We start from the raw sequence: 27,870 nt of genomic DNA, 5'->3' as shown, positions 1-27,870 counted from the left end.
GGCGCGGTGGCTCACGCCTGTAATCCCAGCACTTTGGAAGGCCGAGGCGGGTGGATCACGAGGTCAGGAGATCGAGACCATCCCGGCTAACACGGTGAAACCCCGTCTCTACTAAAAATACAAAATATTAGCCGGGCGTGGTGACGGGCACCTGTAGTCCCAGCTACTCGGGAGGCTGAGGCAGGAGAATGGCGTGAACCCGGGAGGCGGAGCTTGCAGTGAGCCGAGATTGCGCCACTGCACTCTAGCCTGGGCGAGGAGCCAGACTCCATCTCAAAAAAAAAAAAAAAAAAGAAAGGAAAAAAATAGAAATAAAAGGAAACTCAACGTTAGAAAAAAGATCAGGACATTGATGCTGATAGAATATGACTGATTCCTTGCAGTACAGAATTTACTTGGATTTCTCTAGTTACAGTTTATTTTCATAATTTATGTACTTATTTATTTTGAGGTTTTGTAATGTATTTGTAAGCTTCGACTTAGCGCATTTTAATCATTTATTCTTCGTGAACTTTGTGTTCTCCATGGAAATTAATTCAGAGAACTTCCCATGTACAGGGGAAGTCCAGACAAAAGTGGATTCAATTATTCACTTTCTTTTTTTAAAATTTATTTTTAGTTATTGTGGAACCATAATAGGTGTACATATTTATGGGACATATGCAATATTTTGATACAAACATACAATGTGTCATGATCAAATCAGGGTAACTGGGACATCCATTACCCCAAACATTTCTTTGTATTAGGAACTTTTCAATTACACTTGTTCAATTATTTCAAAATATATAATAAGCTTTTTTTTTCCCTCTTAGATGGAATCTCGTTCTGTTGCCTAGGCTGGAGTACAGTGGTTCAATTTCAACTCACTGCAACCTCCGCCTCCTGGGTTCAAGCGATTCCCCTGCCTCAGCCTCCTGAGTAGCTGGGATTACAGGTGCCAGCCACTATGCCCAGATAATTTTTGCATTTTTAGTAGAGACGGGGCTTCACCATGTTGGCCAGGCTGGTCTCAAACTCTTGACCTCAAGGGATCCACTTGCTTCAGCCTCCCAAAGTGCTGGGATTACAGGCGTGAGCCACCACACCCGGCCTTCAATAAGTTATCGTTAACCATGGGTGCCCTATTGTGCTACGGAACAATAGGTATTATTTCTTCTATCTAACTTTTTTCTTTCTTTAGAGACAGGGTCTCACTCTGTTGCCCAGGCTGGAGTGCAGTGGGGAGATCACAGCTCATTCCAGCTTTAAATTCCTGAGCTCAAGCCATCCTCCTACCTCAGCCTCCTGAGTAGCTGAGACTACAGGAATGTGCCCCCATGCCTGGCTAATTTTTAAGCTCTTAATAGAGATGTGGGATCTCACTATGTTTCCCAGGCTGGTCTCGAACTCCTGGCCTCAAGTGATCCTCCCTCTCCGGCCTCCTGAAGTGCTGGGATCACAGGTGTGAACCACTGTGCCCGGCCTGTAACTGTATTTTGGACCCATTAAACATCCCTTCTCCCTCTTCCTCCTCACTACCCTTCCTGGCCTCTGGCAACCATCATTCAACTATCTACTTTCATTTGGAGAAACATAATGGTTTGGAATGGCTTGAGTGTCTCTAAACCTCGTGATAGTATAATACGTCTACATCTTCCTGGATTTAGATTAGAAAGAAATAATAAAAGATGATTTAAAGATGAAAACACAGAACTTGAATGACTTCATTTCTGTACTTTGCTGTGACCACTGGGAGATTTTATTTGTATTGAAACCAGCGGAGCACTGTAAACCGTTAGGTATATTTGTTTGTAAGTATAAATTTTAGTTCATAAATGAACTCTAGTGCTGAATTCGAATGATATCTTTAAAATGGAAACTTATGTTTTAAAATTTGTTCATTGTCTTCACGCTAAAAAGAATGAGCCAAGAAAATAAAATGTTATATTATTTTACATCATTCTTTACACCATTGATTTAATGACTCACTGGAATTGCACTGCTTGCAGATATTTCGGTTTTATTAAAGTTCCCTTAGTTACTAGACAATTATTTACATAAAATACAATTATATCAGACATTAACCAAATTTTCAGTGTCTGCATTTCCTTCCTTCCTTTCTTCTTTCTTTCTTTCTTTCTTTCTTTCTTTCTTTCTTTCTTCCTTCCTTCCTTCTTTCTTTTCTTTCCTTCCTTCCTTCCTTCTTCCTTCCTCTTTCTCTCTTTCTTTCTCTTTCTTTCTTCTTTCTTTCTTTCTCTTTCTTTCTATCTCTTTCTTTCTTTTTCTCTTTCTTCCTTCCTCTTTTTCTCTCTCTCTCTCTTTCTTTCTCTTTCTTTCTTTCTCTTTCTTTCTTTCTTTCTTTCTTTCTTTCTTTCTTTCTTTCTTTCTTTCTTTCTTTCTTTCTTTTTCTTCTTGACAGAGTTTTGCTCTTGTTGCCCAGGCTGGAGTGCAATGGCATGATCTTGGCTCACTGCAACCTCTGCCTCCTGGGTTCAAGTGATTCTCCTGCCTCAGCCTCCCAAGTAGCTGGGATTATAGGCACACACCACCACACCCAGCTAATTTTTGCATTTTTAGTAGAGACAGGGTTTCGCCATGTTGGCCAGGCTGGTCTCGAACTCCTGATCTCAGTTGATCTGCCCCCCCTCGGCCTCCCAAGGTGCTGGGATTGCAGGCGGAGCCGCCGCGCCTGGCCTGCATTTATTTCATGGTTATTTTATTTCATGATTATTGCTGAAGATGAGTCTATTTCATAGAGAGGAGAAATTGAAAAATGATCCCAGTTGGTGTCAAATACTCCAGGAACACTGCTCGAGATAAATGTTCACCTGCACGCATATGTTTTGTGCAGCACAACTCGCAATTGCAAAGATATGGAACTAACCGGCGTGCCTATCAATCAATGAGTGGATAAAGAAAACGTGGCATATATACATCATGGAATATTATTCAGCCATGAAAAGAATGAAATAATGTCTTTTGCAGCAATTTGGATGGAGCTAGGGGCCATTATTCTAAGTGAAGTAATTCTGGAATGGAAAACCAAATATCATGTGTTCTCACTTGTAAGTGGGAGCTAAGCTATGAGGATGCAAACACATAGAATGATATAATGGACTTCAGGCCCTTGGAGTGGGAAAGGTTGGGAGGGGGATGAGGGATAAAAGGTTACATATGGGGTACAGTGTATATTTCCAGGTGACGGATGCACCAAAATCTCAGACTTCACTGCTAAACAATTCATCCATGTAATCAAAACCAGGCCAGGCACGGTGGCTCACGCTTGTAATCCCAGCTCTTTGGGAGGTCAAAGCAGGTGGATCACCTGAGGTCAGGGGTTTGAGATCAGCCTGGCCAGCATGGTGAAACCCTGTTTCTACTAAAAACACAAAATAATTAGCTGAGCATGGTGGCAGGTGCCTCTAGTCCCACCTTATCCGGAGGCTGAGGCAGGAGGATTGCTTGAACCTGAGTAGTAGAGGTTGCAGTGAGCTGAGGTCGTCCCATTGCACTCCAGCCTGGGCAACAAGAGCGAAACTCCATCTGAAAACAAACAAACAAACAAACAAACTAACCAAAAACAAAAAACAAAAACCACTTTTACCCCAAAAGCTATTGAAATTAAAAAAAATATTTATGGCTGGCCATGGTGACACATGCCTGTAATCTCAGCACTTTGGGAGGCCAAGGCGGGAGGATTGTTTGAGCCCAGGAGTTCGAGACCAGCCTGGGCAACATGGCGAGACCCCATCTCTACAAACCAGAAAATTAGCCAGGCTTTGTGGCACGCATCTGTAATCCCAGTTACTAGGAGGCTGATGTGGGAGGATCTCTTGAGCCCAGGAGGTCGAGGCTGCAGTGAGCTGTGTTGGCGCCACTGCACTCCAGCCTGGGTGACAGAAAAAGCGAGTCCTGCCTCAAAAATATTTATTTAAAAAAGAGAAGAATAAAAAAGAAAAAAAAAAGAAAAAGAAATAAACATCTGTTGAATCAACCAACGAAGGGGGGGTGAAGTTCCACAGAGCGCCCACCAGGCGCCGCTGTTCCCAAGCCTAGGCTCGCTCAGCGACTCCGCAGGGTGAATCTCAACTCCAGCCCCGCCTCAGGGTCGCACCTCACGTCTTCTCTTCCAATCTGCAGTGTGGCTCGGCCTCCTCCCTCATCGCAAGGCTCCCGCTCTGCCAGTGGAGTCCAGTCAACCCCGCAGCCACTTGCAGAAATTTTCCTATCAGCAGTTCTGACCACCTTCCTCCACTTCCTGTTGGGTTCCCGGGACAGGTTCATGATGACTCCTACCTCTGGGCCTTTGCGGCTCCCTCTGCCTGGAATTCCCTTTCATTAGAAAACTCATGTAGTACTTAGCTCCACTTCTTCCTCGGGGCATACCACTTAATTACTCCATGCCTCAGTTTCCCCCGATGCAGAGGCTGGACAGAGAGGCTTTGTCCAAGAATAGTTCAGGGCCAGGAATTAGAAAATCTGAAAGGATATGGGGAGCCATAGAGGGTGTTTGAGCAGGAGAGTGTCCTCAGATGTAAGGAAGGACAGAGCCTCCTCCCCTTTGCCCCTGGATCTTTCTAGAAGGGTCTTGGGGGTTGGAATGAGAGACTCTAGCTGTGGCCAGCTCAGACCCCACTTGCTGGGCTCCCGGGGGCTGGACAAGCAGGTCTCCCTCCCCCTGTACTCTCCTGGTGGGGCTGTTTGCTCTCCAGTGATGTCCCTGAGTCTGGGGCAGCCCACAGCACCTGCTCCCTTGGCAGACACAGGTGCGGGGACACCCCTGGAGGGAAAGCCACAAGCTGCAGGCTGGGGGCCTGGGCGTCACCTTTACGGAAGCGCTGGTGACTACCTTCACGCGGGAGGTTCCACACAGCTGGTGAGGCTCACGCGGGACTCACCGGGGAGACAGCGTCCAGAGCAGGTGAGGACGGCATGCAGGTGGATGACCAGCTGAGCTGGCCCATTCAGGGGGCTGGAAGATACTCAGGGAGCCCACACCCAGCCGCCGCCCCCTGCCTATCTCAGGCCCTCTCTCTGACTCTGTCTCCCCATCTCTGTCCCCTCCACCCTCTCAACTCTGTCCTTTCTCTCCGGCGCTGTCTCTCTCTGGGTCTTGTTTGCTGTCTTGGAGCTCTCCCTGCTCTGTCTCTTTCTCTCTCTGTGTCTCCCCAAGTCTCTGTAGCTCTGGCCCTCTCTCTCCCTGGGTCTGTGGTTCAGGGGGGTCTCTGTCTCTGTCTGAATCTCTGTCTCTCTCTCTGTGTCTCTGCCTGTCCCTGTCTCTGCTGCCCCATCCAAGCCCTGCTCTCAGGGTGGGGAGAACAGGTTCTACCCTCTCTGAGGTTCTCCTCTCGCTCATCGGCTTCCTCTGACCCGTTCCCTAAGGGGGAGCACCAGGCACTGCCCAGGAAGGAGGAGGGAGCATCAGGCTGCAGACCCCCATGTGGCCTCCATCCGAGACGGCCCTCCTGAGTCTCCTTCTCCCCACAGCCCACCTTCTGCACAAAGCCAGTGTTCTCCCTGCAGCCCACCTTCTCCCCACAGCCCGCCTGCTCCTGCAGCCCACCTTCTCCTGCAGCCCACCTGCCTCTGCTGCCCACCTCCTCCCTGAAGCCCACCTTCTCCCCACAGCCCACCTCCTCCCTGAAGCCCACCTTCTCCCCACAGCCCACCTCCTCCCTGAAGCCCACCTCCTCCCTGAAGCCCACCTCCTCCCTGAAGCCCACCTTCTCCTCGAAGCCCACCTTCTCTTTGAAGCCCGCCTTCTCCTGCAGCCCATCTTCTGTCTGAAGCTCCTCTTCTCCCCGCTTGTTTTCCTAGCTGGCTCCAACCTCTTGTCCTGCCTTTTTACTTCCACGGGTGCAGCCCCCGCCCCTGGCCCTGCTCCCTACACAGCACAGCTGCTGCCGCCCAGTGTTTCCCTGCTGCGCCCAGGCCTGTGCTAGGTGAATGGAAGAGCATGGCCTCCTTGCACCTCTGCAAAGCAGCTAATCTTGGGCCCCTATGGGTGGCGACACCTGTGTGTGTGTAGGGGGGAACGAAGGCGGGTCTGGAGGTCTCCAAAGATGATGCCTGGTGGTCCAGGGAGGGTCCGGCTGTCGTGCGGCTGTAGGGGTCGTTATTCTTGGGATCTGCTGTAGGGGAGGTGGGGGGTCCAGCTGGGCTCTGTGAATCTGGTGGTTAGGTGGGTCAGTGCCGTGCTGAGGTTGTTTGTCCTGGGGCTTGTCCGTGGTTGGCATTCGACTATTGAGGGGATCCAGTTGTAAAAATTTGGGGTGCAGTATTCTGGGGGCTCTGCTGTTGAAAGGAGTCTTGTTCCTGTGCCTGTCTGGGGTGGTTTTGTGGAGGGGGGCGGTTTTCGCCCCGGTGGGAGGTCTAAATCTGTGGAGATTGGCGATTGCTTATTTATGTATTTATGTATTTATTTATTTATTTATTTTCGAGACGAAGTCTCACTCTGTTCCCAGGCTGGAGTGCAGTGGTGCGATCTCGGCTCCTTGTAACCTCCGACTCCCTGGTTCAAGCGATTCTCCTGCCTTGGCCTCAAGAGTAGCTGGGATTACAGGCACATGCCACCACACCCAGCTCATTTTTTTTTTTTTTTTTGTATTTTTAGTAGAGATGGGGTTTCTTTTCTTTTTCTTTTGAGACGGAGTCTTGCTCAGTCGCCCAGGCTGGAGTGCAGTGGCACGATCTCGGCTCACTGCAAGCCCGGCCTCCCGGGTTCACGCCATTCTCCTGCCTCAGCCTCCCAAGTAGCTGGGACTACAGGCGCCCGCCACCTCGCCCGGCTAATTTTTTTGTATTTTTAGTAGAGATGGGGTTTCACCGTGTTAACCAGGATGGTCTCCATTTCCTGACCTCGTGATCCGCCCGTCTCGGCCTCCCAAAGTGCTGGGATTACAGGCGTGAGCAACCATGCCCGGCCAGAGACAGGGTTTCATCACGTTGGCCAGGATGGTCTTGATCTCCTGACCTCGTGATCCACCCGTCTCGGCCTCCCAAAGTGCTGGGATTACAGGCGTGAGCCACCGCGCCTGGCCTGGCCATTGCTTTTGTCTGCAGGGGGTCCTTGGGGACTCTGGCTGCTGCGGGATCCTGTTGCTTTAAGGTTGTTGTGGGAACGTGACTGCTGCAAATTACAGTTGCTAAGGGGTTGGGAATATTTGTTGCAGGCAAGTTAGGGACACAGACCTCCAGCTGTTGTCTGCTGGAGCCTGATTGCTGTGTGTGGGATTGTAGTTAGTGGGTGAGTGTCAGTCCTCTCTCACTGTAAATCTCTCTCCATCTCTGTCCCTCCACTCCGTGCTTTCTTTCAAAGATTTGTTGAGGAATCATTGGAATAATTACCATGAGGCCAGCTTCTAACTGCAGCAGGTTTCTGGGGGGCTCTCAGACCTGCTCAGAGGGGCAGAGGAGGCAGGACACCCCTCATTTTCCCCACCACCTGTGATCAGCCCTGGGGGTGGGAATCACTGGTTCACATGAGCCTAAAGAACTAGATGTTTGGGTCTCAGAGACCACACCCCATTCCGACGTTGTTCCCCAAACTTCCAGGCTGAGGCTGAGGGGCTTGGTGGGTTTGGCAGGACTGGGGGTACAGAGACGGTTACAGGCATTGGAAGAGAGGACCAACCATGCAGATATCTGGCGGGAGCATTCCAGGTGGAGGGCACAGCCGGTGTGTGCAAAGGCCCTGAGGCAGGGCGGTGCCTGGTATGTTGGAGGAAGAGCGAGGAGGCCTGCGTGCCTAACACAGAATGATCGAGAGGTAGCAGGGTGATTTGGTGTTACAACCACCACTTCTGAGCCAGGAGCTCCTGGTCCCAAGCCTATTTGGGGTGCACATCTTCCTAACAGGCTCAGCGATGGGCACTTCCCCTACAGCAGGGGTTCTCCACCACGCCCTATTGACATTTGGGTCCAGGCAGTCTTTTGTCTTGGGGGGGCTGTGTTGTGCATTGTGGGACATTTAGCAGCGGCCCTGGTCTCTACCCACCAGGTGCCCGTAGCACCCCCCAGGTCGGGATAACAAAAAATATCTCCAGACATTGACAAATTTCCCCTGGGTTAAGAACCATTGTCCTAAAGTTGGAAGTGGGGCGGGGAGTGGGAGGCTGCCTGGGGGGTCTGGGGTGGGATCTGCACAGGACAAGTGAGGATTTCTGGTGTGATCTTAAGTGAACAAGCTTCATTCTCCTCATCTATCAAATCGGAATCTGGGGTGATGAGAGGATTCAATTCATTCATTCATTCAACAAGTATTTATCAAGCACCTACTATATGCCAGCCCCCACAGTGAGGATACACCATGGGGAAGAAAGACAGGCAGTGGCGTCGTGAAAGAAAGAGAGATGTTAGTTGCTGGGCGCAGTGGCTCATGCCTGTACTTCCAGCTGTTCAGGAGGCTGAGGTGGGAGGATTGTTTGAGCCCAGGAGGTCGAGGCTGCAGTGAGCTATGATTGCACCACTGCACTCCAGCCTGGGTGACAGAGAAAGACCCTCTCTCTAAAAAAGTTTAAAGGCCAGGTGTGGTGCCTCATGCCTGTAATCCAAGCACTTTGGGAGACCAAGGTGGGTGGATCACCTGAGGTCAGGAGTTCGAGACCAGCCTGCCAATGTGGTAAAACCCTGTCTCTATTAAAGATACAAAAAATGAGCTGGGCGTGGTGGTGTGCACCTGTGATCCCAGCTACTTGGGAGGCTGAGGCGGGAGAATCACTTCATCTGAGAAGGCGGAGATGGCGGTGAGCCGAGATCGCACCACTGCACTCCAGCCTGGCTGACAGAGTGAGACTCCTTCTCAAAAAAAAAAAAAAATTTTAAAGAAAGAGACATTAATCAAATAATCACACAAATACCTGTAAAATCACAACAATACTAAATGCTGAGAAGCAGAAGCACCTGCAGTCAGAAGCAGAGGCACCTGACTTAGTCTGGTAGGTTGGAGAGGGCTTCCCAGAGAATTTGTGATCAGAGGAGGGGGATAAGGGAACTAGGGGAAGGGAGGAAGAGCGTTGCAGGCGCTGGGGCTGCAGGTGCTGAGGCCCTGTGGTGACTCGGAATGGCGGGAAGGCCAGTGTGGCTGGAGTAGGGCCAGGATATGCTCCATCTGGATCTCCCAGGCCCTGTAGGTGGGGGAGGGGAGTGCAGTCTTGATCTGTTAAAGGTTTTAAGCAGAAAAGTGGCATAATCTGATTTGCATGGCAAAAAGATCCCTCCAGCAGATAGTGTCTGTAAAGTGCTTAGCTTAGGCAGTGTGAGGGACTCAGAAAGGACTTGGATGATGCCAGCGGGTATTTTGGGGACCCAGAGGGGTCACAGGCTCCAGTTCGTGCCCTCTGAGTCCCCAGGGATGAAGCTCTGGCCTGTTTCCAGGAGCCCATCGTATATTCCAGGCTTGGGAAGAATTTTCCTGTTTTCAGCATAGTTTCGGAGATGGGGGAGGGACGGCCACCTCTAGGGTGGCGGGGGGAGGGCTCCAAGGGCCGGAAGACACTTCTTTCAGTGAACTCCTGGGCCCATTTCACAGAAGGGCGACTGAGGCCCTGGGGCCTCATGAGCCCCCAGTCCTGACCTACAATACCGGCCACTGCCCTGTAGGAGGTCCCAGAGGAGCTCTGTCTTGGCATCAAAGGTGCTTTTGGGACCTGCTCACAGTTCAGGCCACATCTCAGGCTTGGCAGGGTAGGCTCTGGGCTCCAGCTGCCCAGGCAGCAAACCCAGCTGTGTGACCCTGGGCAAGTTGACGCACCTCTCTGGGCCTCCAGGGGAAAAAGAGATGTGGGGCCTCCCAGGGGTGTTGCGAGAATTAAACAACATTGTCTACACTCATTCAACAAACAGTTATTAAGCAGCTACTGTGTGTCAGGTGCTGTTCTGGGCACGGGGGACATAGGGGGGAACGGTCTCTGTTCTCGGGGGCTGGTGTTCGGCAGAGACATACACCAAGCAAATACACCATCGCTAATGATAAAGTAAGGAAGTTCATCCACGTCTCAGATGACAGGATTTTCCTTGCTTTTCAAGGCTAAGTAGTATTGAATTGCATATACATATCACATTTCCTTCCTTCCTTCCTTCCCTCCCTCCCTCCCTCCCTCCCTCCTCCTTCCTTCCTTCCTCCTTCCTTCCTTCCCTCCTCCCTTTTTTTTTTTTTTTTGAGATGGAGTTTCACTCTTGTTGCCCAGGCTGGAGTTCGATGCTGCAATCTCGGCTCACTGCAACCTCCACCTCCTGGGTTCAAGCGATTCTCTTGCCTCAGCCTCCCTAGTAGCTGGGATTACAGGTGCCCTCCACCTGTAATTACAGGCGCCCGCCACCATGCCTGGTTAATTTTTTTGTATTTTTAGTAGAGACAGGGTTTCACCATATTGGCCAGGCTAGTCTTGATCTCTTGACCTCAGGTTACCCGCCCTCCTCAGCCTCCCAAAGTGCTGGGATTACAGGCGTGAGCCACCGCACCTGCCCTCCTTCCTTCTTCCCTCCCTCCTTTCTTGCTTTCTTTCCCTCCCTTTCCCTTTCCCTTCCCTTCCCTTCTTCCTCCCTCCCTCCCTCCCTTCCCTTCCCCCCTCTCTCCCTCCCTCCCCCTAGCTCCCTCCTTCCTTCCTTCCTTCCTTCCTCCCTCCCTCCTTCTTCCTTCCTTCCTTCCTTCCTTCCCTCCTCCTTTTTTTTTTTTTTTTTTTTTTTTGCTTTCTTCTTTGTTTTGCTCTGTCACCCAGGCTGCAGTGCGGTGGTGCAATCATAGCTCACTGCAGCCTCGACTTCCTGGGTTCAAGCAATCCTCCCACCTCAGCCTCCCGAGTAGTTGGAACTACAGGCATGCACCACTACGCCTGGCTAGTTTTTGTATTTTTTGTAGAGATGGGTTTCGCCCAGGCTTATACCACATTTTCTTTATCACTTCATCCATCCATGGTCACTTAAGTGGCTTCCAAATCTGTGCTATTGTGAATAGTACCTGGAATGCTGGTACCTCTTCATACTGATTTCAATAAGTGTATGAGATGATGGGTTTGTTAATGAGCCTGGTTTAATCATTCCACACGGTACACATACATCAAAACCTCACATCATACTGCACAAATATCTGCAATTATTATTTGTCAATAAAAAATAAGAAACCAGGGCACAGTGCCTCATGCCTGTAATCCCAACACTTCAAGAGGCCAAGGAGGGTGATCATTTGAGGTCAGGCGTTCGAGACCAGACTGGCCAACATGGTGAAACCTTGTCTCTACTAAAAATACAAAAATTAACCGGGCATGGTGGTGTATGTCTGTAATCCCAGCTACCCTGGAGGCTGAGGCAGGAGAATCACTTGAACCCAGAGGTTGCAGTGAGCAGAGATCGCACTACTGTACTCCAGCCTGGGCAACAGAGTGAAATTCTGTCTCAAAAAACAAACAAACAAAAGATACAGTAAAATAGGCCAGGTGAGGTGGCTCATACCTGTAATCCCAGTGCTTTGGGGAACTGAGGCAGGAGGATCCACTGAGGCCAGGAATTGGAGAGCAGCCTGGGCAACATAGCAAGACCCAGTCTCTACAAAATAAAAATTAAAACACTGGCCAGGTGTGGTGGCACATGCCTGTAGTCCTGGCTACTTGGAAGGCTGAGACGGGAGGATTGCTTGAACACAGGAGGTTGAGGCTGCAATGAGCCATAATTGCATCACTACACTCAGGCCTGGGTGACAGAGCAAGACCCTGTCTCAAAAAAAAAAAAAAAAGTGAAAAAATAAAGGAGGGGAGTGAAAGTGTCTGGAATAAGCAGAATGAGGAGAGAAAGTGAGTGTGTGTGTGTGAGTGTGTGGGTGGCTGTTTAGCTTGGGGGTCGGGGAGGCCTTGCTGAGGAGGTGACATTGGAGGAGAAAGACCTAAAGGAGGTGAGGGAGGAGCGATGTGAGTGTCTGGGGAACAGCATTCCTGGCACAGGGAACAGCCTGTGCAAAGACCCTGAGGCAGGACTGCATTGGGGTGTTGGAGGAACAGGGAGGTGGCCCATGTGGCTGGAGTGGAGTGAGTGAGTCTGGGAGGGGAGGTTGCAGTTGTCCAGCTGTGTGAGGAGGAGAGTCCAAGAGAGATGGCAGGTGAAAGGATTTTAGATGCAATTTTCCCTTTCTTTCTTTCTTTCTTTCTTTCTTTCTTTCTTTCTTTCTTTTCTTTTTTTTTTCTTTTTTTTTTTTGAGATGGAGTCTCGCTCTGTTGCCAGACTGGTGTGCAGTGGCATGATCTTGGCTCACTGCAACCTCCGCCTCCTGGGTTCAAGCAATTCTCCTGCCTCAGCTTCCTGAGTAGCTGGGATTACAGGCGCCTGCCACCACACCCAGCTAATTTTTGTATTTTTAGTAGAGATGGGGTTTCACTGTGTTGGCCAGGCTGATCTTGAATTCCCGACCTCATGATCTGTCTGCCTCCCAAAGTGCTGGGATTACTGGTGTGAGCCACTGCGCCTGGCCTAAATTTTTTTCTTTTCTTTTCTTTTCTTTTCTTTTCTTTTCTTTTCTTTTCTTTTCTTTTCTTTTCTTTTCTTTTCTTTTTTCTTTTCTTTTCCTTCCTTCCTTCCTTCCTCCTTCCTTCCTTCCTTCCTTCCTTCCTTCCTTTCTTTCTTTCTTTCTTTCTTTCTTTCTTTCTTTCTTTTCTCTTTCTTTCTTTCTTTCTCTCTCTCACGCACGTGTGCACGCTCTCTCTCTCTCTCTCTCTTTCTTTCTTCCTTTTTTGAGACAGGGTCTCACTTTGTTGCCAGGGCTGGAGTGCAGTGGTGAGATTATAGCTCACTGCAACTTGACCTCCTGGGCTTAAGTGATCCTCCCGTCTCAGCCTCCAAGTAGCTGGGACTACAGGCATGTGTCACCATGCCTGGCTTTTTTTTTTTTTTTTTTTTTAGAGATGAGGTCTTGCTATGTTGCTCAGGCTGGTCTTGAACTCCTGGCCCTAAGTGATCCTCTAGTCTTGGCCTTCCAAAGTGCTGGGATTACAGGCATGATCCACTGTGCCTGGCCTCTATGACAATTTTTGAAGGTGAAGCCAGTAGTTTCCTGACTTGTCAGATTTGGGGGTGAGAGAAAAAGAGGGAGCAGAGGACAAAAGTAGGGGTTTGGGCCTGAGCACTTGCAGGGCTGGTGGTAGTGGGAGATGGAACTGCCATGAACTGAAATGAGGAAGGTGGAGGGCGAGCTGGTGGTGGGGAACATCACTCGCTGGGTTTTGGCTACGTTGAGTATTTGATGCTCGTGGGAGTTGGGAGGTAAATGTCCCATGAGTGCTGAGTTTGGGGCGAAGTCAGCCAGGAGTCACGATCTCATGGGCTCAGCATAGAATTAAGGTGTGTGTGTGTGTGTAGGTGTGTGCGTGTGTTGTGGGGGGTACTTGCTGGCCTGAGTGGGGTCCAGCCACCTGCTCTGGGGAATGCAGGGACTCAGGTGTCTGGAAGAGAGGCCCTCCTGGCTGGAGTTTTAATGGGAACTGGGGCTTGGCCTTGAATGGACATGGGGTGCCTCTGAGCTTCCTTCCTTTGGGGCTGTGTGGTGACCAGGGCCAGTGCCCTGCAGAAAGGAAAAGGCAGAACCTGAGGGGCCCATTGGGCCAGAGGCTGAGGGCTTCAAGCCCGAGATGAATTTCACTGGGAGTGAGTTTCAGGAATTGAATTTCCACTGCACGGCACCCATTGCATGACGCAGTCCTGACGTCACATTGGACCCCGTGAGCCCTGGGGAGCCCCCCTTGGAGCTCGGGTGTCCAAGAACTGAATATCTGTTATGTTGGTGAACAGTGTATGTACTGGATTACCTGTTCAGCCTTTGCCGCAAACCTGTGCGCATTTGACAGTTGAAAGAACTGAGGCTCAGGAAAGAGAAAAGGAGTCACTTGTCCAAGTGTGTCGTTGGCAGAGCAGGGACTGGGTCCTTGGCCTCACTGGCTCTGGACACCCCTGCCCACCCCCACTTCCTGCCCATCAGCCTGTTCCTGGCACGCGGGACCCTAGATGGGCTTGTGGGCTGGGCACAGGAGATACCAGCGGCTTCCGGCGTCTTCCCCTGAGGCTCAGGAGGGGCCAGGGGGAGGGGAGGGCGTGCCACGGGTCCCAGGGTGCCTTGCACTTTCCCCTTGAAAACTGAGTTCCCACAGAAGCGTCTCGGTTTTAGAGATCGGTTTCGCTGGGGGCTTTTATGAGGCAGGGACTCCATCAGATTGAGAGTGCAGGGCCCCGAGGTTCCACTGGGCTCCCTGAACCCCATGAAAATGTGGCCCTTCCGAGAAACCTGGGCTGGGCTGCCCAGGGCCGTGGGAACAGCCTCTGTGGGTCCCTGGTGCTCCTTGGGCAGACTTTTGAGTCAGAGGAAAGCCAGCTTGGGGAGGAAAGCAACTCCTTCATCTCAGGCCCCCCGAGTCTGGGCAGGAGGGGTGGAGAAGGCAGAGAGCTGGACCTGGAGAGGTAGTCTCCCTGCTTGCACACCTCCTGTGACGGGCAGCTCATTACCTATCAAGGCAACCTTGCTTGGTTAGTGAGCTGGAATTCTTACAAAATCCTTTCAGATGCTGGTTCAAACTGCGCCTTCATCACCCTCTCTGTGGTCCTTAGTTTGCTTTCTGGACCACATAGAGCACACCCCCTTCTTGAAATATCTCACACCTCTTATATTCATTCGACTGTCTATTCAAGAGATCTGTGGACACGGGGCAGACCCAGAGAGACTGCTGCAACAATGGTGGAATCTCACTGGGTCCTGGGAACCTAGAAGGCGCTTCTGGCCTATCTGAGAGGAATCAATCTGGTGGGCTTCCTGGAGGAGGTAGCATCTAAGCTGTGTCTTAAAGGACAAATATGATTTGGCTTAGGGAAGAGGTGAGGGAAGAATGCTTCAGGCAGAAGAAACATTATGTGGAGGTGAGGGACCATTCTTTCATGAAGTAAAAAATGGTCCACGTGGCTGGAGTGGTGTGTTTGAGGAGGGCTAAGAGGGTACTAAGGTCAGAAAAGGAATAGAGAAAAGCCTGGAGCAGTGACCCAGGTAGGAGAAAAATAATACCCTCATTCTTCAAACAAGGTATGAGTCCAAATTTGTTTTGTATTTCTTAAACTTTTTTTTTTTTTTTTTTTAGAGAGATGGGGTCTTGCTAAGTTGCCCAGCCTGGTCTCCCACTCCTGATTTCAAGTGATCCTCTCACCTCAGCCTCCCAAAGTGCTGGAATGACAGGCATGAGCCTTCATGCCTGGCTCATTTCACATTTCTCAATTACTTTGCCAGGAAGCAATGTATAGCTTCTGGGTACACAAGGGCCCGTCTTACTGCATCCTTGCTAGCATTAGGTTTTATCATTTTAAAAAAATCTTTGCCAATTTTGGCAGGAAAAATTGGTATCTCATGTAAATGAAAACAAATGAGTATTTCCCGGTAAGCGACCTGCCTAAACAATTTCTCCAGATGTGCCTTGGCCTCGCAAATGCTACATTTTGCCGGAGTGTTACATCTTACACCCACTGGAGAGTTTGCAGTCATTTTTAGCTCCTCTCTTAGAGCAAAAGAAAAGCTTGTGGGCTACCCTCTGGCCACATGGGTGGGGAATTTGTGAGGCAGCCTCCTACCTTCTCCTTTGATTCATCTTTTCTTTTTCTCACCTTTTTTTTTTTTTTGTCCTTTCAAAGTTTTAAACTTCTCTCTCCTCTGTTGGCCTCTGAGTCTCCTAGTAACTGTACCTTCATCTTCATCTGGGGTGTCTTTGGGCTTGAAAAAGAGTGTGGGCAAACCACAGGAAGACTCCCCAAGTCTTCATAGGAGACTATGCTGATATGCTGAGTATCTTAATCTTATTATTATTGTTGAGACAGGGTGTCACTCCTATCATCCAGGCAGGAGTGCAGTGGTGCCGTCACAGCTCATTGCAACCTTGACCTCCCGGGTTCAAGCAACCTCCTGCTTCATTTATTTTTTATTTTTTGTAGAGACAAGGTCTCACCATGTTGCAGAGGCTGGCCTTGAACTCCTAGGCTCAAGCGATCCACCTGTCTCAGCCTCCCAAAGTGCTGAGATGTCAGGTGTGTGCCACCGTGCCCAGCCTATGCCAGGTACCTTATGTCTTATAGACACAGGTTTCCATTTTAATTCTCACGACATCTGCATATGATGGTAACCTTGAAACCATTTTATAGATGAGGAGCTGAGGCTTAGAGAGGTTAAGTCACTAAGTTAGTATCCCATGGCCAATATTGGCTGTTTCTCTTAGTTTCACTCAATCAACTACTCTTACGACATTAAGATTTTATTATATTCTAATTTAGGAGGAGAGGGTAGGCCATTTCTCTCTCTCTTTCTGTCAATCTCTCTCTTTTTTTGAGACAGAGCCTCACTCTATTGCCCAGGCTGGAGTGCAGTGGTGTGATCACAGTTGACTGCAGCCTCGACCTCCCCAGGCTCAGGTGATCCTCCCACCTCAGCTTCCCAAGTAGCTGGGACCAGAGGCCCACACCACCATGCCCGGCTAAGTTTTGAAAACTTTCTTTCTTTCTTTCTTTCTTTTTTTTTTGTAGAGACAGGGTTTCGTCACATTGCCCAGGCTGGTCTCGAACTCTAAGTTCAAGTGATCCTCCCGTCTTGGCCTCCCAAAGTGTTGGCATTACAGGTGTGAGCCACCACGCTTGGCTATTGGCCATTTCTCTACCTACTGTCCAACCCTGCCTTGTCAGGGGATGGAAGCCCCATTCCTCATTAGGGAGGGACTGTGGAGTCCAGCTCAGCACCAGCCTTACAATGCAAGGAAAGAAAAGAAAACAGGAAAGGTGGGGGGAAACCACAGACAAACCTTAGAGAGCCACAAGTGGCCCCAGGGCTCAGTTGCTGAGTTAGACCTCAGTTCTGGGCTGCTACATTCTGAGCTCCAAGTTCTAGTTCCATCTCTGCCACTAAAACCCTATATGATCTTGATAAATTCTTTACCAGCTTTGGGTCTCAGTTTTTCCTTTTACAAGTCAACCCATCTCTTGGATTTTCTAGGAACTGCAGTCATCCCTTGATATCTGGTGGGGGGGATTCGTTCTGGAGTCTCCCTTGGATATTAAAATCCATGGATGCTCAAGATTTATATTTATTTATATTTTTATTTTTTGAGATGGAGTCTCTCTCTGTTGCTCAAGCTGAAGTGCAGTGGTGCGATGTTGGCTCACTGCAACCTCCGCCTCTTGGGTTCAAGTGATTCTTCTGCCTCAGTCTCCCAAGTAGTTGGGATTACAGGTGTCCACCACCACACCTGGCTAATTTTTGTATTTTCAATACAGACGAGGTTTCCCCATGTTGGCCAGGCTGGTCTCGAACTCCTGACCTCAAGTGATCTGCCCACCTTGGCCTCCCAAAGTACTAGGATTATAGGCGTGAGCCACGGTGCCCCACCCTCCCATACACTTTAAATAATCTCTAGATTACTTATGATAACTAATACAGTGCAAATGCTATGTAAATAGTTGTTATACTATATGTGTATTTTTTATTTTTATTTATTTATTTATTTATTGAGACAGAGTCTTGCTCTGTCACCCAGCTGGAGTGCAGTGGCATGATCTCGACTTACTGCAGCCTCCACCTCCAGGCTCAAGTGATTCTCATGCTTCAGCCTCTCTAGTAGCTGGGATTACAGGCATGTGCCACCACACCCAGTTAATTTTTGTATTTTTAGTAGACACAGGGTTTTATCATGTTGGCCAGGCTGGTCTGCAGCTTCTGGCCTCAAGTGATCTGCCTGCCTTGGCCTCCCAAAGTGCTGGGATTATAGGCCTGAGCGACTGTGCCCAGCATATATATATAATTTTAAATTTGCATTATTTTTATTGTTGTCTTGTTACTTTTTTCAAATACCGTATTTTCATTCTGCAGTTGGTTGAATCCATGGATATGGAACCTGAGGATACAGAGGAATGATGGTATACTTTTCATATCTGACCTCTAACTGGTTCTTTTTTATCTACCTGTTTTTGTTTCATAACCTCCTGTTCTTGTTTGACAGTTGTCATTCCTTCCTTTATCTTTCTGAGTCACCTAACATATTCATTGTATAGCTCTTTCAAGATTAAGCTGATATTCTCTATTTCCTCAGATGTAATCAAGATGTAATATCTTCTAGTTGGGGCTTGTGGGAATTTCATGAAGTGGCCACAGATTCATCATGTTCTTCAGGTTATTTCTCCCTGCTCTGGGACTTCTGCAAGTGTATGCTTTTGACCTTATATATTAGGGGACTCTGCACTTCCATGCCTGGGAGACTTTTATCCTTGTCATTGGGCACCTCTGCTTTGGTCTCTGGTTCAAGTTAGCGTTTTCCCACCATTTCTCAGTGTCTGGGATGAATGGGGAGGTTTTGATGCGTATTTGGTCTTGAATGGATGGTCATTTTGCCATCTGTAAACAGATACAGTTGTGTTGGGTAATGTCTGAAGGTTCTCAGAGATAGTTTCAACACAGATAGTACAGAGTGTGGCAGGAGAAATCCAGTGAGAGAGGATTCTTTTTTTTTTTTTTTTAAGATGGGGTCTCACTCTGTCACCCAGACTGAAGTGCAGTGGTGCAATCGCAGTTCACTACAACCTCCATCTCCAGGCTCAAGTGATTCTGCCTCAGCCTCCCGAGTAGCTGGGACTACAGGCATGCACTACCGTGTCCGGCTAATTTTTATATTTTTTAGTAGAGACAGGGTTTCGCCACGGTGGCGAGGCTGGTGTCGAACTCCCCATTTCAGGTGATCTGCCCACCTCAGCCTCCCAAAGTGCTGGGATTACAAGCATGAACCACCACGCCTGGCCAAAAGAGGATTCTAACAACAACACATAAAAAATAGTTCCGTGGGTTATTTATTATTGTCAGGTACCAGCTCTTAACACATCTTATCTATTCCGTATACAACCAATGAGGTAGGTACTACTATTATTCCCCTTTTGCAGATGAGACATTGGAAGCTCATAGAGGTGACCTGACTTGCCCAGGCACACTTAGCTAGGTGGGGGAATTGGAACCCAGTTAAAGCAGGTGTTCTTAATCCTGCCTACTCCATTGCATCCTGACAGCATGGATGCTAATCTCAGCCTTGCTGCATTGTTAACTAGGTGGTTTCTTGACCCTTTTGTTCCTCTGTGGAAACTAACCTCTACCCTTCAGAGGTGCTATGCAAACTCAAAACTGTGCCCTCACTGAAACAAGTGAAAGCATCCGGGGACGTTTAACCTGGTGCATTAGGAAAGGCTTGGGTACTGGATCCCGTTTTTGTTTTTTTTTTTTTTTGAGACGGAGTCTCGCTCTGTCGCCCAGGCTGGAGTGCAGTGGCCAGATCTCAGCTCACTGCAAGCTCCGCCTCCCGGGTTCACGCCATTCTCCTGCCTCAGCCTCCCAAGTAGCTGGGACTATAGGCGCCCGCCACCTCGCCCGCCTAGTTTTTTGTATTTTTTTTTTTTTTTTAGTAGAGACGGGGTTTCACCGTGTTAGCCAGGATGGTCTCGATCTCCTGACCTCGTGATCCGCCCGTCTCGGCCTCCCAAAGTGCTGGGATTACAGGCTTGAGCCACCGCGCCCGGCCTGGATCCCGTTTTACTTGGATTCTTGCTGTACGACCTCAGGCGGGTCACTTGACCTCTCGGAGCTTTGCTTTGCTCGTCTGTCCAATCAGGATGATAGCTATGCTTCACTTTCCTCTCTGGGTAGTGGTGAGCGAAAAGTGAGATGTTGCATGTACCTGGCATACAGTAGGTGCTCAATACACAAGAACTGTTTTCCCTGGAGGAGAGCAGGCTGGTGTGGGAATAGGGAAATGTCAGTGTCAATTCCTCAAGCCCCCAGAGGGTTCCAGGGTCCAGAGGAAGGGGAGATTCTCCACGGACGTAAGGAAAGAATGAATTCTAGCAGGGATGGGTCCAGCAAAAGTGACTTCTAGCTCTACTCCAGGAAAACTTTTTGGACCACGAGAGCTCACCTAGTCTGACAGGTGACTTTTTTTTTTTTTTTTTTTGAGACGGGGTCCTGACTCTGATGCCCAGGCTGGAGTGCAGTGGTACATCACAGGTCACTGCAGCCTTGACTTCCTGGGCTCAGGTGATTCTACCACTTCAGCCTCCTCAGTAGCTGGGACTACAGGTAGAAACCACCACACCTGGCTAATTTTTGTATTTTTTGTAGAGACATGGTTTCGCCATGTTGCCCAGGCTGGTCTTGAACTCCTAGGCTCAAATGATCCACCTACCTTGGCCTCCGAAAGTGTTGGGATTGTGGGTGTGAGCCATTGCACCCGGCCCCATGTTTTTTAGAATAAACCATTAAACATATGAATATTTTGGGAATGAACCAATACATGCATGAATAGTTGAATAAATTAAAGAATGAGTGATAATCCCAGCACTTTGGGAGGCCGAGACGGGCGGATCACGAGGTCAGAAGATCGAGACCCCTGGCTAACATGGTGAAACCCCGTCTCTACTAAAAATACAAAAAAAAAAAAAACTAGCCGGGTGACGTGGCGGGCGCCTGTAGTCCAGCTACTCGGGAGGCTGAGGCAGGAGAATGGCGTGAACCCGGGAGGCGGAGCTTGCAGTGAGCTGAGATCCGGCCACTGCACTCAGCCTGGGCGGCAGAGCGAGACTCCGTCTCAAAAAAAAAAAAAAAAAAAAAAAAAAAATGATGAAATGGTGAGTGAGAGTGGATGAATGAATGAGCAGATGAAGTAATACTCAAAAGGCAGGGACCATGTGAGTGGAATACAGAGTCTGATTGGATCCTCTCTTTCCCAAAGGGGTGGGTGCCGGAGACCTTCCAGTGACTAGGAGTTCTTGCTGGTTTGGGTGACTATAGAATCCCGCAAGACTTGTACTGTTTATTTTCTGAGCCCAGTCAAGATTTTCAGACATGGCCAGGCGCGGTGGCTCATGCCTGTAATTCCAGCACTTTGGGAGGCTAAGGCAGGCGGATCACCTGAGGTCAGGAGTTTGAGACCAGCCTGGCCAACATGGCGAAACCCCGTTTCTACTAAAAATACAAAAATTAGCCAGGTGTGGTGGCGAGTGCCTGCAATCCCAGGTACTTGGGAGGCTGAGGCAGGAGAATGGCTTGAACCCGGGAGACGGAGGTTGCAGTGGGCTGAGATTGCACCACTGCACTCCAGCCTGTGTGACAGAGCGAGACTCCGTCTCAAAAAAAAAAAAAAAGATTTCCAGACATGGGAACCTCTTGTACACATCAACAGGCCACATGGTGTGGCAGAACATTCTCTCTAGTGACTTTAGAGGGGGATGAGCTCCCTGTTACAGAAGAGGACCAAGCAGAGCTTTGATTGTCACTGGTCAAGGCAGCTGCGGAGGCTGCTGGGCTGGGTGGGACTGGCTTGCCATGGGGCCGTCTCTGAGGGAGACCCTTTTCCTGTTTCTTCATCCCCCTCCGGCCACTTTGCAAGGAGTGCTGCCTGTCTTGCCGCCCTCCGTTAGCACTTCCTCTGCGACCACAGGAAGGCCCAGCCCAGGTCTTACTGTGTTTTCTCTAAATAAACTCGGGCAGCAGAACTATCAGCTGCCTCATCTCCCTCTGGGTTCCTGTGGAGGTGTAGGGGGTGGTGGTTAGAGGGGTTTAGGCCAAGCCACAGACAGGAGGGACTCAGACCACAGTGATAACAAATTTTCCTCTATCTCAGTCGTGTGGCCTGAGAGCTGACTGCTCAGAGTCACTCTGGCCTGTCCTTTCTTTATGTGACCACCAGCCCACACTCACTTCTCTTCCTTGGGCATTGCTGATTCTCGTGTGGCTCTTGGGGACCCCTGGGCTGTTCCTCTTCCTTTCCAGCCCAGCTGTGGTCATCTCAGGACTTGCCTACCTCTTCTGTCTTCTCTCCTAGAGCCAAGGTGTTGGCTCTAGATGCTGGCCTCAGAGCTCTGCAATGTGCTATGGACCTCTACACAGATGTTCATCAATTCCTGGGCTCTGGTCAACATCCCGTGAAGTTGGAATGGTTGTTGGGACACCCTCTGATGCCCCCCACCAAGACAGGGCCAGGAAGGTGGCAGGGGAATTCTGTGGCTAGTGGGGGACCCCGAGTGAGGGCTTGTCTGGGGCTCAGGTGAGCTGTCCGGGCAGTGGAAGACCCAGGCCCAGCCCTTTGTGGGGAGAGAGGACGCACATTGTCATAGGTTCTGCCCTTTGAGTATTCCTTCCTCTGCTCATTCATTCATTTACCCACACTTCACTCAATTTTAATTTATTCAAATATCTATGCATTTATTAGTTCATTCCAAAAAATACTCATGCATTTATTAGTTCATTCAAAAAACTCCATGCATTTATTAGTTCATGCCAAAAAATCCATGCATTTATTGATTCATTCAAAAATATTCATGCATTTATTCATTCATTCCAAAAATATTTATGCATTGAATAGTTTATTCTAAAAAATATTCATGTATTTATTAGTTTATTCCGATAAATACTCATGCAGGGCCTTCCTTCTTCATTCCTGATCCTGGGGTGGAGGTGGAGGTGAATTGAGGAACATATGAACACTGTTTTCAGGAGTCTAAGATGCTTATACTTTCATAAGCACACCCCAGAGGCTTTTAAGCAGAGGATAAATGGAATTGTAAAAAGCCGCCTCTGGGCTCATGGTGGGTTTGGGCGGGGACAAGGATGGAGGCTGGTGGGGGTCCGGGTGGGACAGAAAATGCTCAGGCTGGGACCAGGTCTGTCGGGAGTGGAGAGAGCAGTAGATGCAACAGTGGAGGAGGGATTAGTGGGAGGTGGCATGAATTCGGCCAGGGGAGAAGGATTTGAGGGGTGTCAGTGGCAGCTTTGGGGCCAGGGTTGGTGGTGGTACTCACGATGCTGGGAGAAGAATGCTGCTTACTTTTGGAATCTCTGACTGTCCCTGGGCCGGCCACTTAACTTCTCCTGAGCCTCAGTTGCATGGTCTGTAAATGGGGGTGATATGCTCCCGATAGAGGGTATGGTAGCCCTAGGTATCTGTAAAGGCTCAGTGAACTTGGACACCTGAGCAGGGTTATGTTATTAGCCTGGCTGCCGGAACAAAGCTCAGAGACAGCTGCAGGAAATTGCAAACCCAGGGTGTCCCGCCTGGCACTTGTGGAGCAGAGTCCACCTAACTGCAGCTGCTTCCCCAGCCCATGTGATGTGGGCAGGTGTGGAGCTGCCCACCACTACAGCAAGTGGCAACAGGTGGAGAGATGGCCCAAATGTCTTTCGGATTCAGAGTGGGTCCTGGACTTGGGTGGTGGAATCTCCCCAGTGACTAGGAGTTCTCAGAGGGGGTCCTGGGCATGGGCACTTGAGTCCCTCCTGTGACTAGGTGGTCCTGGGCATGAGTGCTGGAGACCTTCCAGTAACTAGGAGTTCTTGTTGACTTGGGCTACTGCAGAACCCCACAAGGCATTGATTGATTGATTGAGACAGAGTCTTGCTCTGTCACCTAGGCTGGAGTGCAGTGGTGCGATCTCGGCTTACTGCAACCTCCGCCTCCTGGATTCAAGTGATTCTCCTGTTTCAGCCTCCTGAGTAGCTGGGACTACAGGCACGTGCCACCATGCCTGGCTAATTTTTTATATTTTTAGTAGAGACAGGGTTTCACCGTGTTAGCCAGGATGGTCTCGCTCTCCTGACCTTGTGATCCGCCTGCCTTGGCCTCCCAAAGTGCAGAGATTACAGGCATGAGCCACCGCGCTTGGCCTTATTTTTTATTCTCCAAGCCCAACCAAGATTTCCAGACATGGTGGCCTCCTGGGCACATGGGCAGGTCACATGGTGTGACAGAACAGACTCACACGTTAGACAGATTTGAGTTTAAATCCTAGTCCTGCCACTGACTTACCGTGTGATGTGAGCAGATGAAAGAGCTTCTCTAGACATATTTTCTTCTTTATTATAATTTCACTCGACTTTTCCATGAGACTGGGAGATTTGTGAAGGCTGGGAGGCAGTTTGGTTTTCTTCTTTTGTCTACCTTACAACTTGGCACAGTGAATGAATGAATAAATATGCACCTCAAATTGTTTTGCGAAGTATAATAAGCATTTCTTGGGCAAATAAATTTGAAAGCTTCTAAGTCAAACAAAACTAAACTTCTTTTCTTTTTTTTTTGCAGGACTTCTCAGAACCTTCAATGTACTTTGTGATTCTCCTAACCTGCCTGAGGAATAAGGTATGCAATATTTCTCAAACATTTTTGTATTCTCTTTTTGAGGGCACGCCATCGTTGGAACTGGGTTTCCTAGGAACATACTTTGGGAAATGTGGACTTAGGATCATTATCAGAGTTCCTAGGAATGTTGCTATTTGGCTGGTTGTATATTCCTTTATCCTCTGTCAAACATGACCTGAATTATGTCACATAACCATGTAGCCCCAGAAGCTAAGGCCAAGGGCTATTAGTGAAGAATAAAAGACTAAATTAGAATGTTGGGGAAGAAGAATGTATACTCCCAATTTAGGAAAGTTATTACAATTTATCTGAAAACTCAACACTGAGTTTCTGCCAGAGCAAACAGAAAAAGGTGGTGTGTTTTCACGGTTTCTCGGGTGGGAGTTCAGCAAGGGGGTTAAATGCTCTCCAGCTGTGAACAAGGTTGTTTTCATTCATGTGTTCATTCATTAATTCATTAATTCATTCAACAAGTGTTTATTTACCACCTACTATTTACAAGCACCATGCTAGGTACCAGTAATAAAACAGTAGACAAAAAAAAAAAAAAAAAAAGACATGCATGTGTCCTTGAGATGACAGTCCTCGGTTTTCAGAACAAAGATGATCGATTTTCCGCCCTCAGTGCCTCTTCTTTCCTGAAGTTTGTCCTGAATTTTTAGACAGAATCCTTCCACCTTGCTGTGGTTTTTCTCTGTACCTGTTTTTTTTTTTTTTTTTTAAGTCGGAGTTTCGCTCTGTTGCCCAGGCTGGAGTGCAGTGGCGCCATATCGGCTCACTGCAAGCTCTGCCTCCCGGGTATACACCTTTCTCCTGCCTCAGCTTCCCTAGTAGCTGGGACCAGAGGCACCCGCCATCACACCTGGCTAATTTTTTGTATTTTTAGTAGAGACGGGGTTTCACCGTGTTAGCCAGGATGGTCTCGATCTCCTGACCTCGTGATCTGCCTGCCTGGGCCTCCCAAAGTGCTGGGATTACAGGCGTGAGCCGCTGCGCCCGGCCTCTGCACCTGTTTTGTATCCGAATCACAGAAGGTGATGACATCCCCCAGGTGGTTGGTGGAACCCAGATCTTTGTGTGAGAGTCTTCATAAAAACCAATGTGAGAAACTGGGCTGAGGTAAGGGAGGTAGTCTTCCATCCTTGCTATAACTCTGGGACACTGGGCATCTTTTCTGGGCTCCACCCTAGGAGTTGGGAATCTAATACCTTTGTCTTTTTTCTCTACCCTTAATTACCAGCACTCTAATTCTTCAACACTAGGCACATGGGAATGGCATTTTGTTTTCATACCTGGGCAACAAAGTGAGACCATGTCCCTGCAGAAAATTTAAAAATAGCTGAGCATAATGGCATATACCTCTAGTTCCAGCTACTTGGGAAGCTGAGGCATGATGATTGCCTGAGCCCAACAGTTCAAGGCTGCAGTGAACTATGATCCCATCACTGCACTCCAGCTTGGGTGACAGAGTGAGACCCTGCCTCTAAAAAAATTGCTTTTTTGTTGGTTGGATGAATGAATGGACCTATGGATGAATATACAGATGAATGAATGGATTTGTAGAAGAGCAACTGACACATAGGAGGGATATTTGGATGAATGAAAGAATGGAGGAATAGACAGGTGGAGGGTTGAGATCAACGAATGAATATATGGATGAAAAGATACCTAGTAAAGGCACAATATGATTTTAAGAAATGAATCTATCAGTGAATCAATGGACGTTTGGATGGATGGATGAATGAGTAAGTGGTAGATGTGATGGAGAGTTGCACAATGAAATGGGGAGATGGGTTTGAGTGAATGGATGGTGAGTGAGTGAATGAATGGGTAAATGGATAGATGATGAGTTGGGTAGAGGGACGGACAAATGGACAGTTGAGTGAATGGGCGAGTGATTGGATTACCCAATGAATGGGTGGGTAGTTGGATGGATGGATGGATGGGCAGGTAAAAAATGCTGGCCACAAATTGAAGCGATCTTGGGGTACTGTCTGGGCACAGTTTAGGTGAATAGCAGCTTAGTTTTTGATCTCAACTTGGCTCTGTTTACCTCCATGGATACATAGTCTCTATTTCTAGGTTCAGTCATCCTTCTGTCTCCCTCTGGGTTTCCAAGAATCTTACCTTGGAACTCCAGCTGAACTGAGCCCTGGGCTTGTCTGCTGACCTTCTCAACGGTAAGGAGAAAACCCCTGGAAAAGCATGTGTCCTTCTGAGGGTACAGGGTTGAACCAGGTCTTCATGATGACTGTGGTCTGCTCTTAAGCCTTTCTAGCGGTTTCTTGTTTTGTGGCCTCACCCAATCTTCACTGGGCATCAAACCAATGCAGATCAAACCTTGGTCTCCAGCTCAGTTCCAACTCCACCTGTCCCCTCCATGGGTGATGGTGGAGACACAGGATAAATTAGAGAAAGGAGTCATCCAGGTCCACCTACTGCCTTTACTCCGAGATCTCTTTCCTCTTTCCCAGGTTCTCCAAGCAGCCATGGATGTGGGTTTCTTGGGCTTGCCAGATGTGTCTCAGAGTCATAGCAAGACCTTGTGGGGGGCTCGGGGCAGGGGCCCCACCATACGTCGCCAGCGGGAGTTCATGCCAGAAGAGAAGAAGGACACAGTTTATTGGGAGAAGCGGAGAAAGAACAATGAGGCAGCCAGGAGATCCAGGGAAAAGCGACGTCTCAATGATGCAGCCATGGAGGGCAGGTTGGCTGCACTGAGGGAGGAGAATGCCCTGCTCAGGGGTGAGCTGAAGGCGCTCAAGCTTCGCTTTGGCCTCCTGCCCCTGACTGGTGGGCCCCGGGCCTTGCCCCTGCAGGCCCTGCTATGGGAAGCCCCCTGGACTGGGGACCCCCGGCCTGGGGCTGAAGCACTGTCATCCTTGTCTGGCTCTCACAGTTGCCTTTTAAGGCCATATTCCCTGGATGCTGGGATTCCAGGATGTCGGGGCTGCCTGCTGGCTCCCAGATGGACTGGCTTGGCCACTTCTCCTAGGTCCCCCCAAGAGTCTGCACCTCCTACCCTCAACAGAATTGACATGGACTTGCACACTGCCCTCCCACCTGCCCTCTTCAGCTGTCACTTCTTGGATGGGCATGTAGGGTCCAGACCAGAGCTCAGACCCTACTGTGGGCTGTGGTCACCAATGCCCTCTGGATGCCGGGCTTCAGGGCCATCAGATGTGTTGCTGACACCCACTGCTGATCCCATGGGTCTGTCTCCTGGGGTGACCTGCCCAGGGAACAGTCATGAGGGTCTGGGTCAGCCCTCTCTGCCCCACAAACTGCGCATCAAATCCCGAGCCTCAGGCAGGGTACCTTGTGGCTGGGAGGGTGGTCAGGCCCCACTCTGAGGGCTTCCTCTGGGAAGGACTAGGCTTGCAAGGGAGTGTTTGGGGGCTGAATATAGGTTGGTCTGAGGGATGAGCAGCTTGGTCTTGATTAGCAATCTGGGAAGGCCTGTAGGAAGTAGGGGCGCCCTGGCTTGGAGGGTCCACTTCACAGCTTCCATACCAAACCTCCTAGGGGAGGAGAATGGGAGCCCATCTTGGATTCTACTATGGCTCTTGCCTTGCCCTAACATCTATGCTTTGGGTTGTCACTTTTCCCTTTCTTTCTCCTTTCCATTTGTCCATTCTTCCCTATATCCATCCATCTATTCATCCATTCATCCTCATTTATTCATCCATTCATTAATTCATCAATCCTCATCCATCCATCCATTAGT

The 27,870-nt window shown here is 49.2% G+C and overlaps 1 protein-coding gene across 6 annotated transcripts; it reads left to right on the top strand.

The window, feature by feature from the left end:
- The first annotated feature begins 3,932 nt into the window (after positions 1-3,932).
- Positions 3,933-27,870, top strand: NFILZ (NFIL3 like basic leucine zipper). Of its 6 annotated transcripts, none has more exons than XM_033197229.1 (5): positions 3,933-4,903; positions 17,846-17,892; positions 24,087-24,143; positions 26,226-26,323; positions 26,618-27,870. In XM_033197229.1, exon 5 carries the CDS (start codon positions 26,633-26,635, stop codon positions 27,494-27,496), a length of 864 nt encoding a protein of 287 aa, XP_033053120.1. In that variant the 5' UTR covers positions 3,933-4,903; positions 17,846-17,892; positions 24,087-24,143; positions 26,226-26,323; positions 26,618-26,632; the 3' UTR covers positions 27,497-27,870. The 6 variants fall into 6 exon arrangements, with proteins under 6 accessions (XP_033053120.1, XP_033053121.1, XP_033053118.1 ...); XM_033197230.1 differs by having other exon boundaries at positions 26,213-26,323; XM_033197227.1 differs by lacking the exon at positions 17,846-17,892.

This window comes from Trachypithecus francoisi, unplaced genomic scaffold (genome assembly GCF_009764315.1).
Source record: "Trachypithecus francoisi isolate TF-2019V2 unplaced genomic scaffold, Tfra_2.0 Lachesis_group5, whole genome shotgun sequence".
Classification (NCBI taxonomy): domain Eukaryota; kingdom Metazoa; phylum Chordata; class Mammalia; order Primates; family Cercopithecidae; genus Trachypithecus; species Trachypithecus francoisi.
The sequence above is the reverse complement of the archived record's forward strand: the minus strand, read 5'-3'. Positions and strand labels throughout refer to the sequence as shown.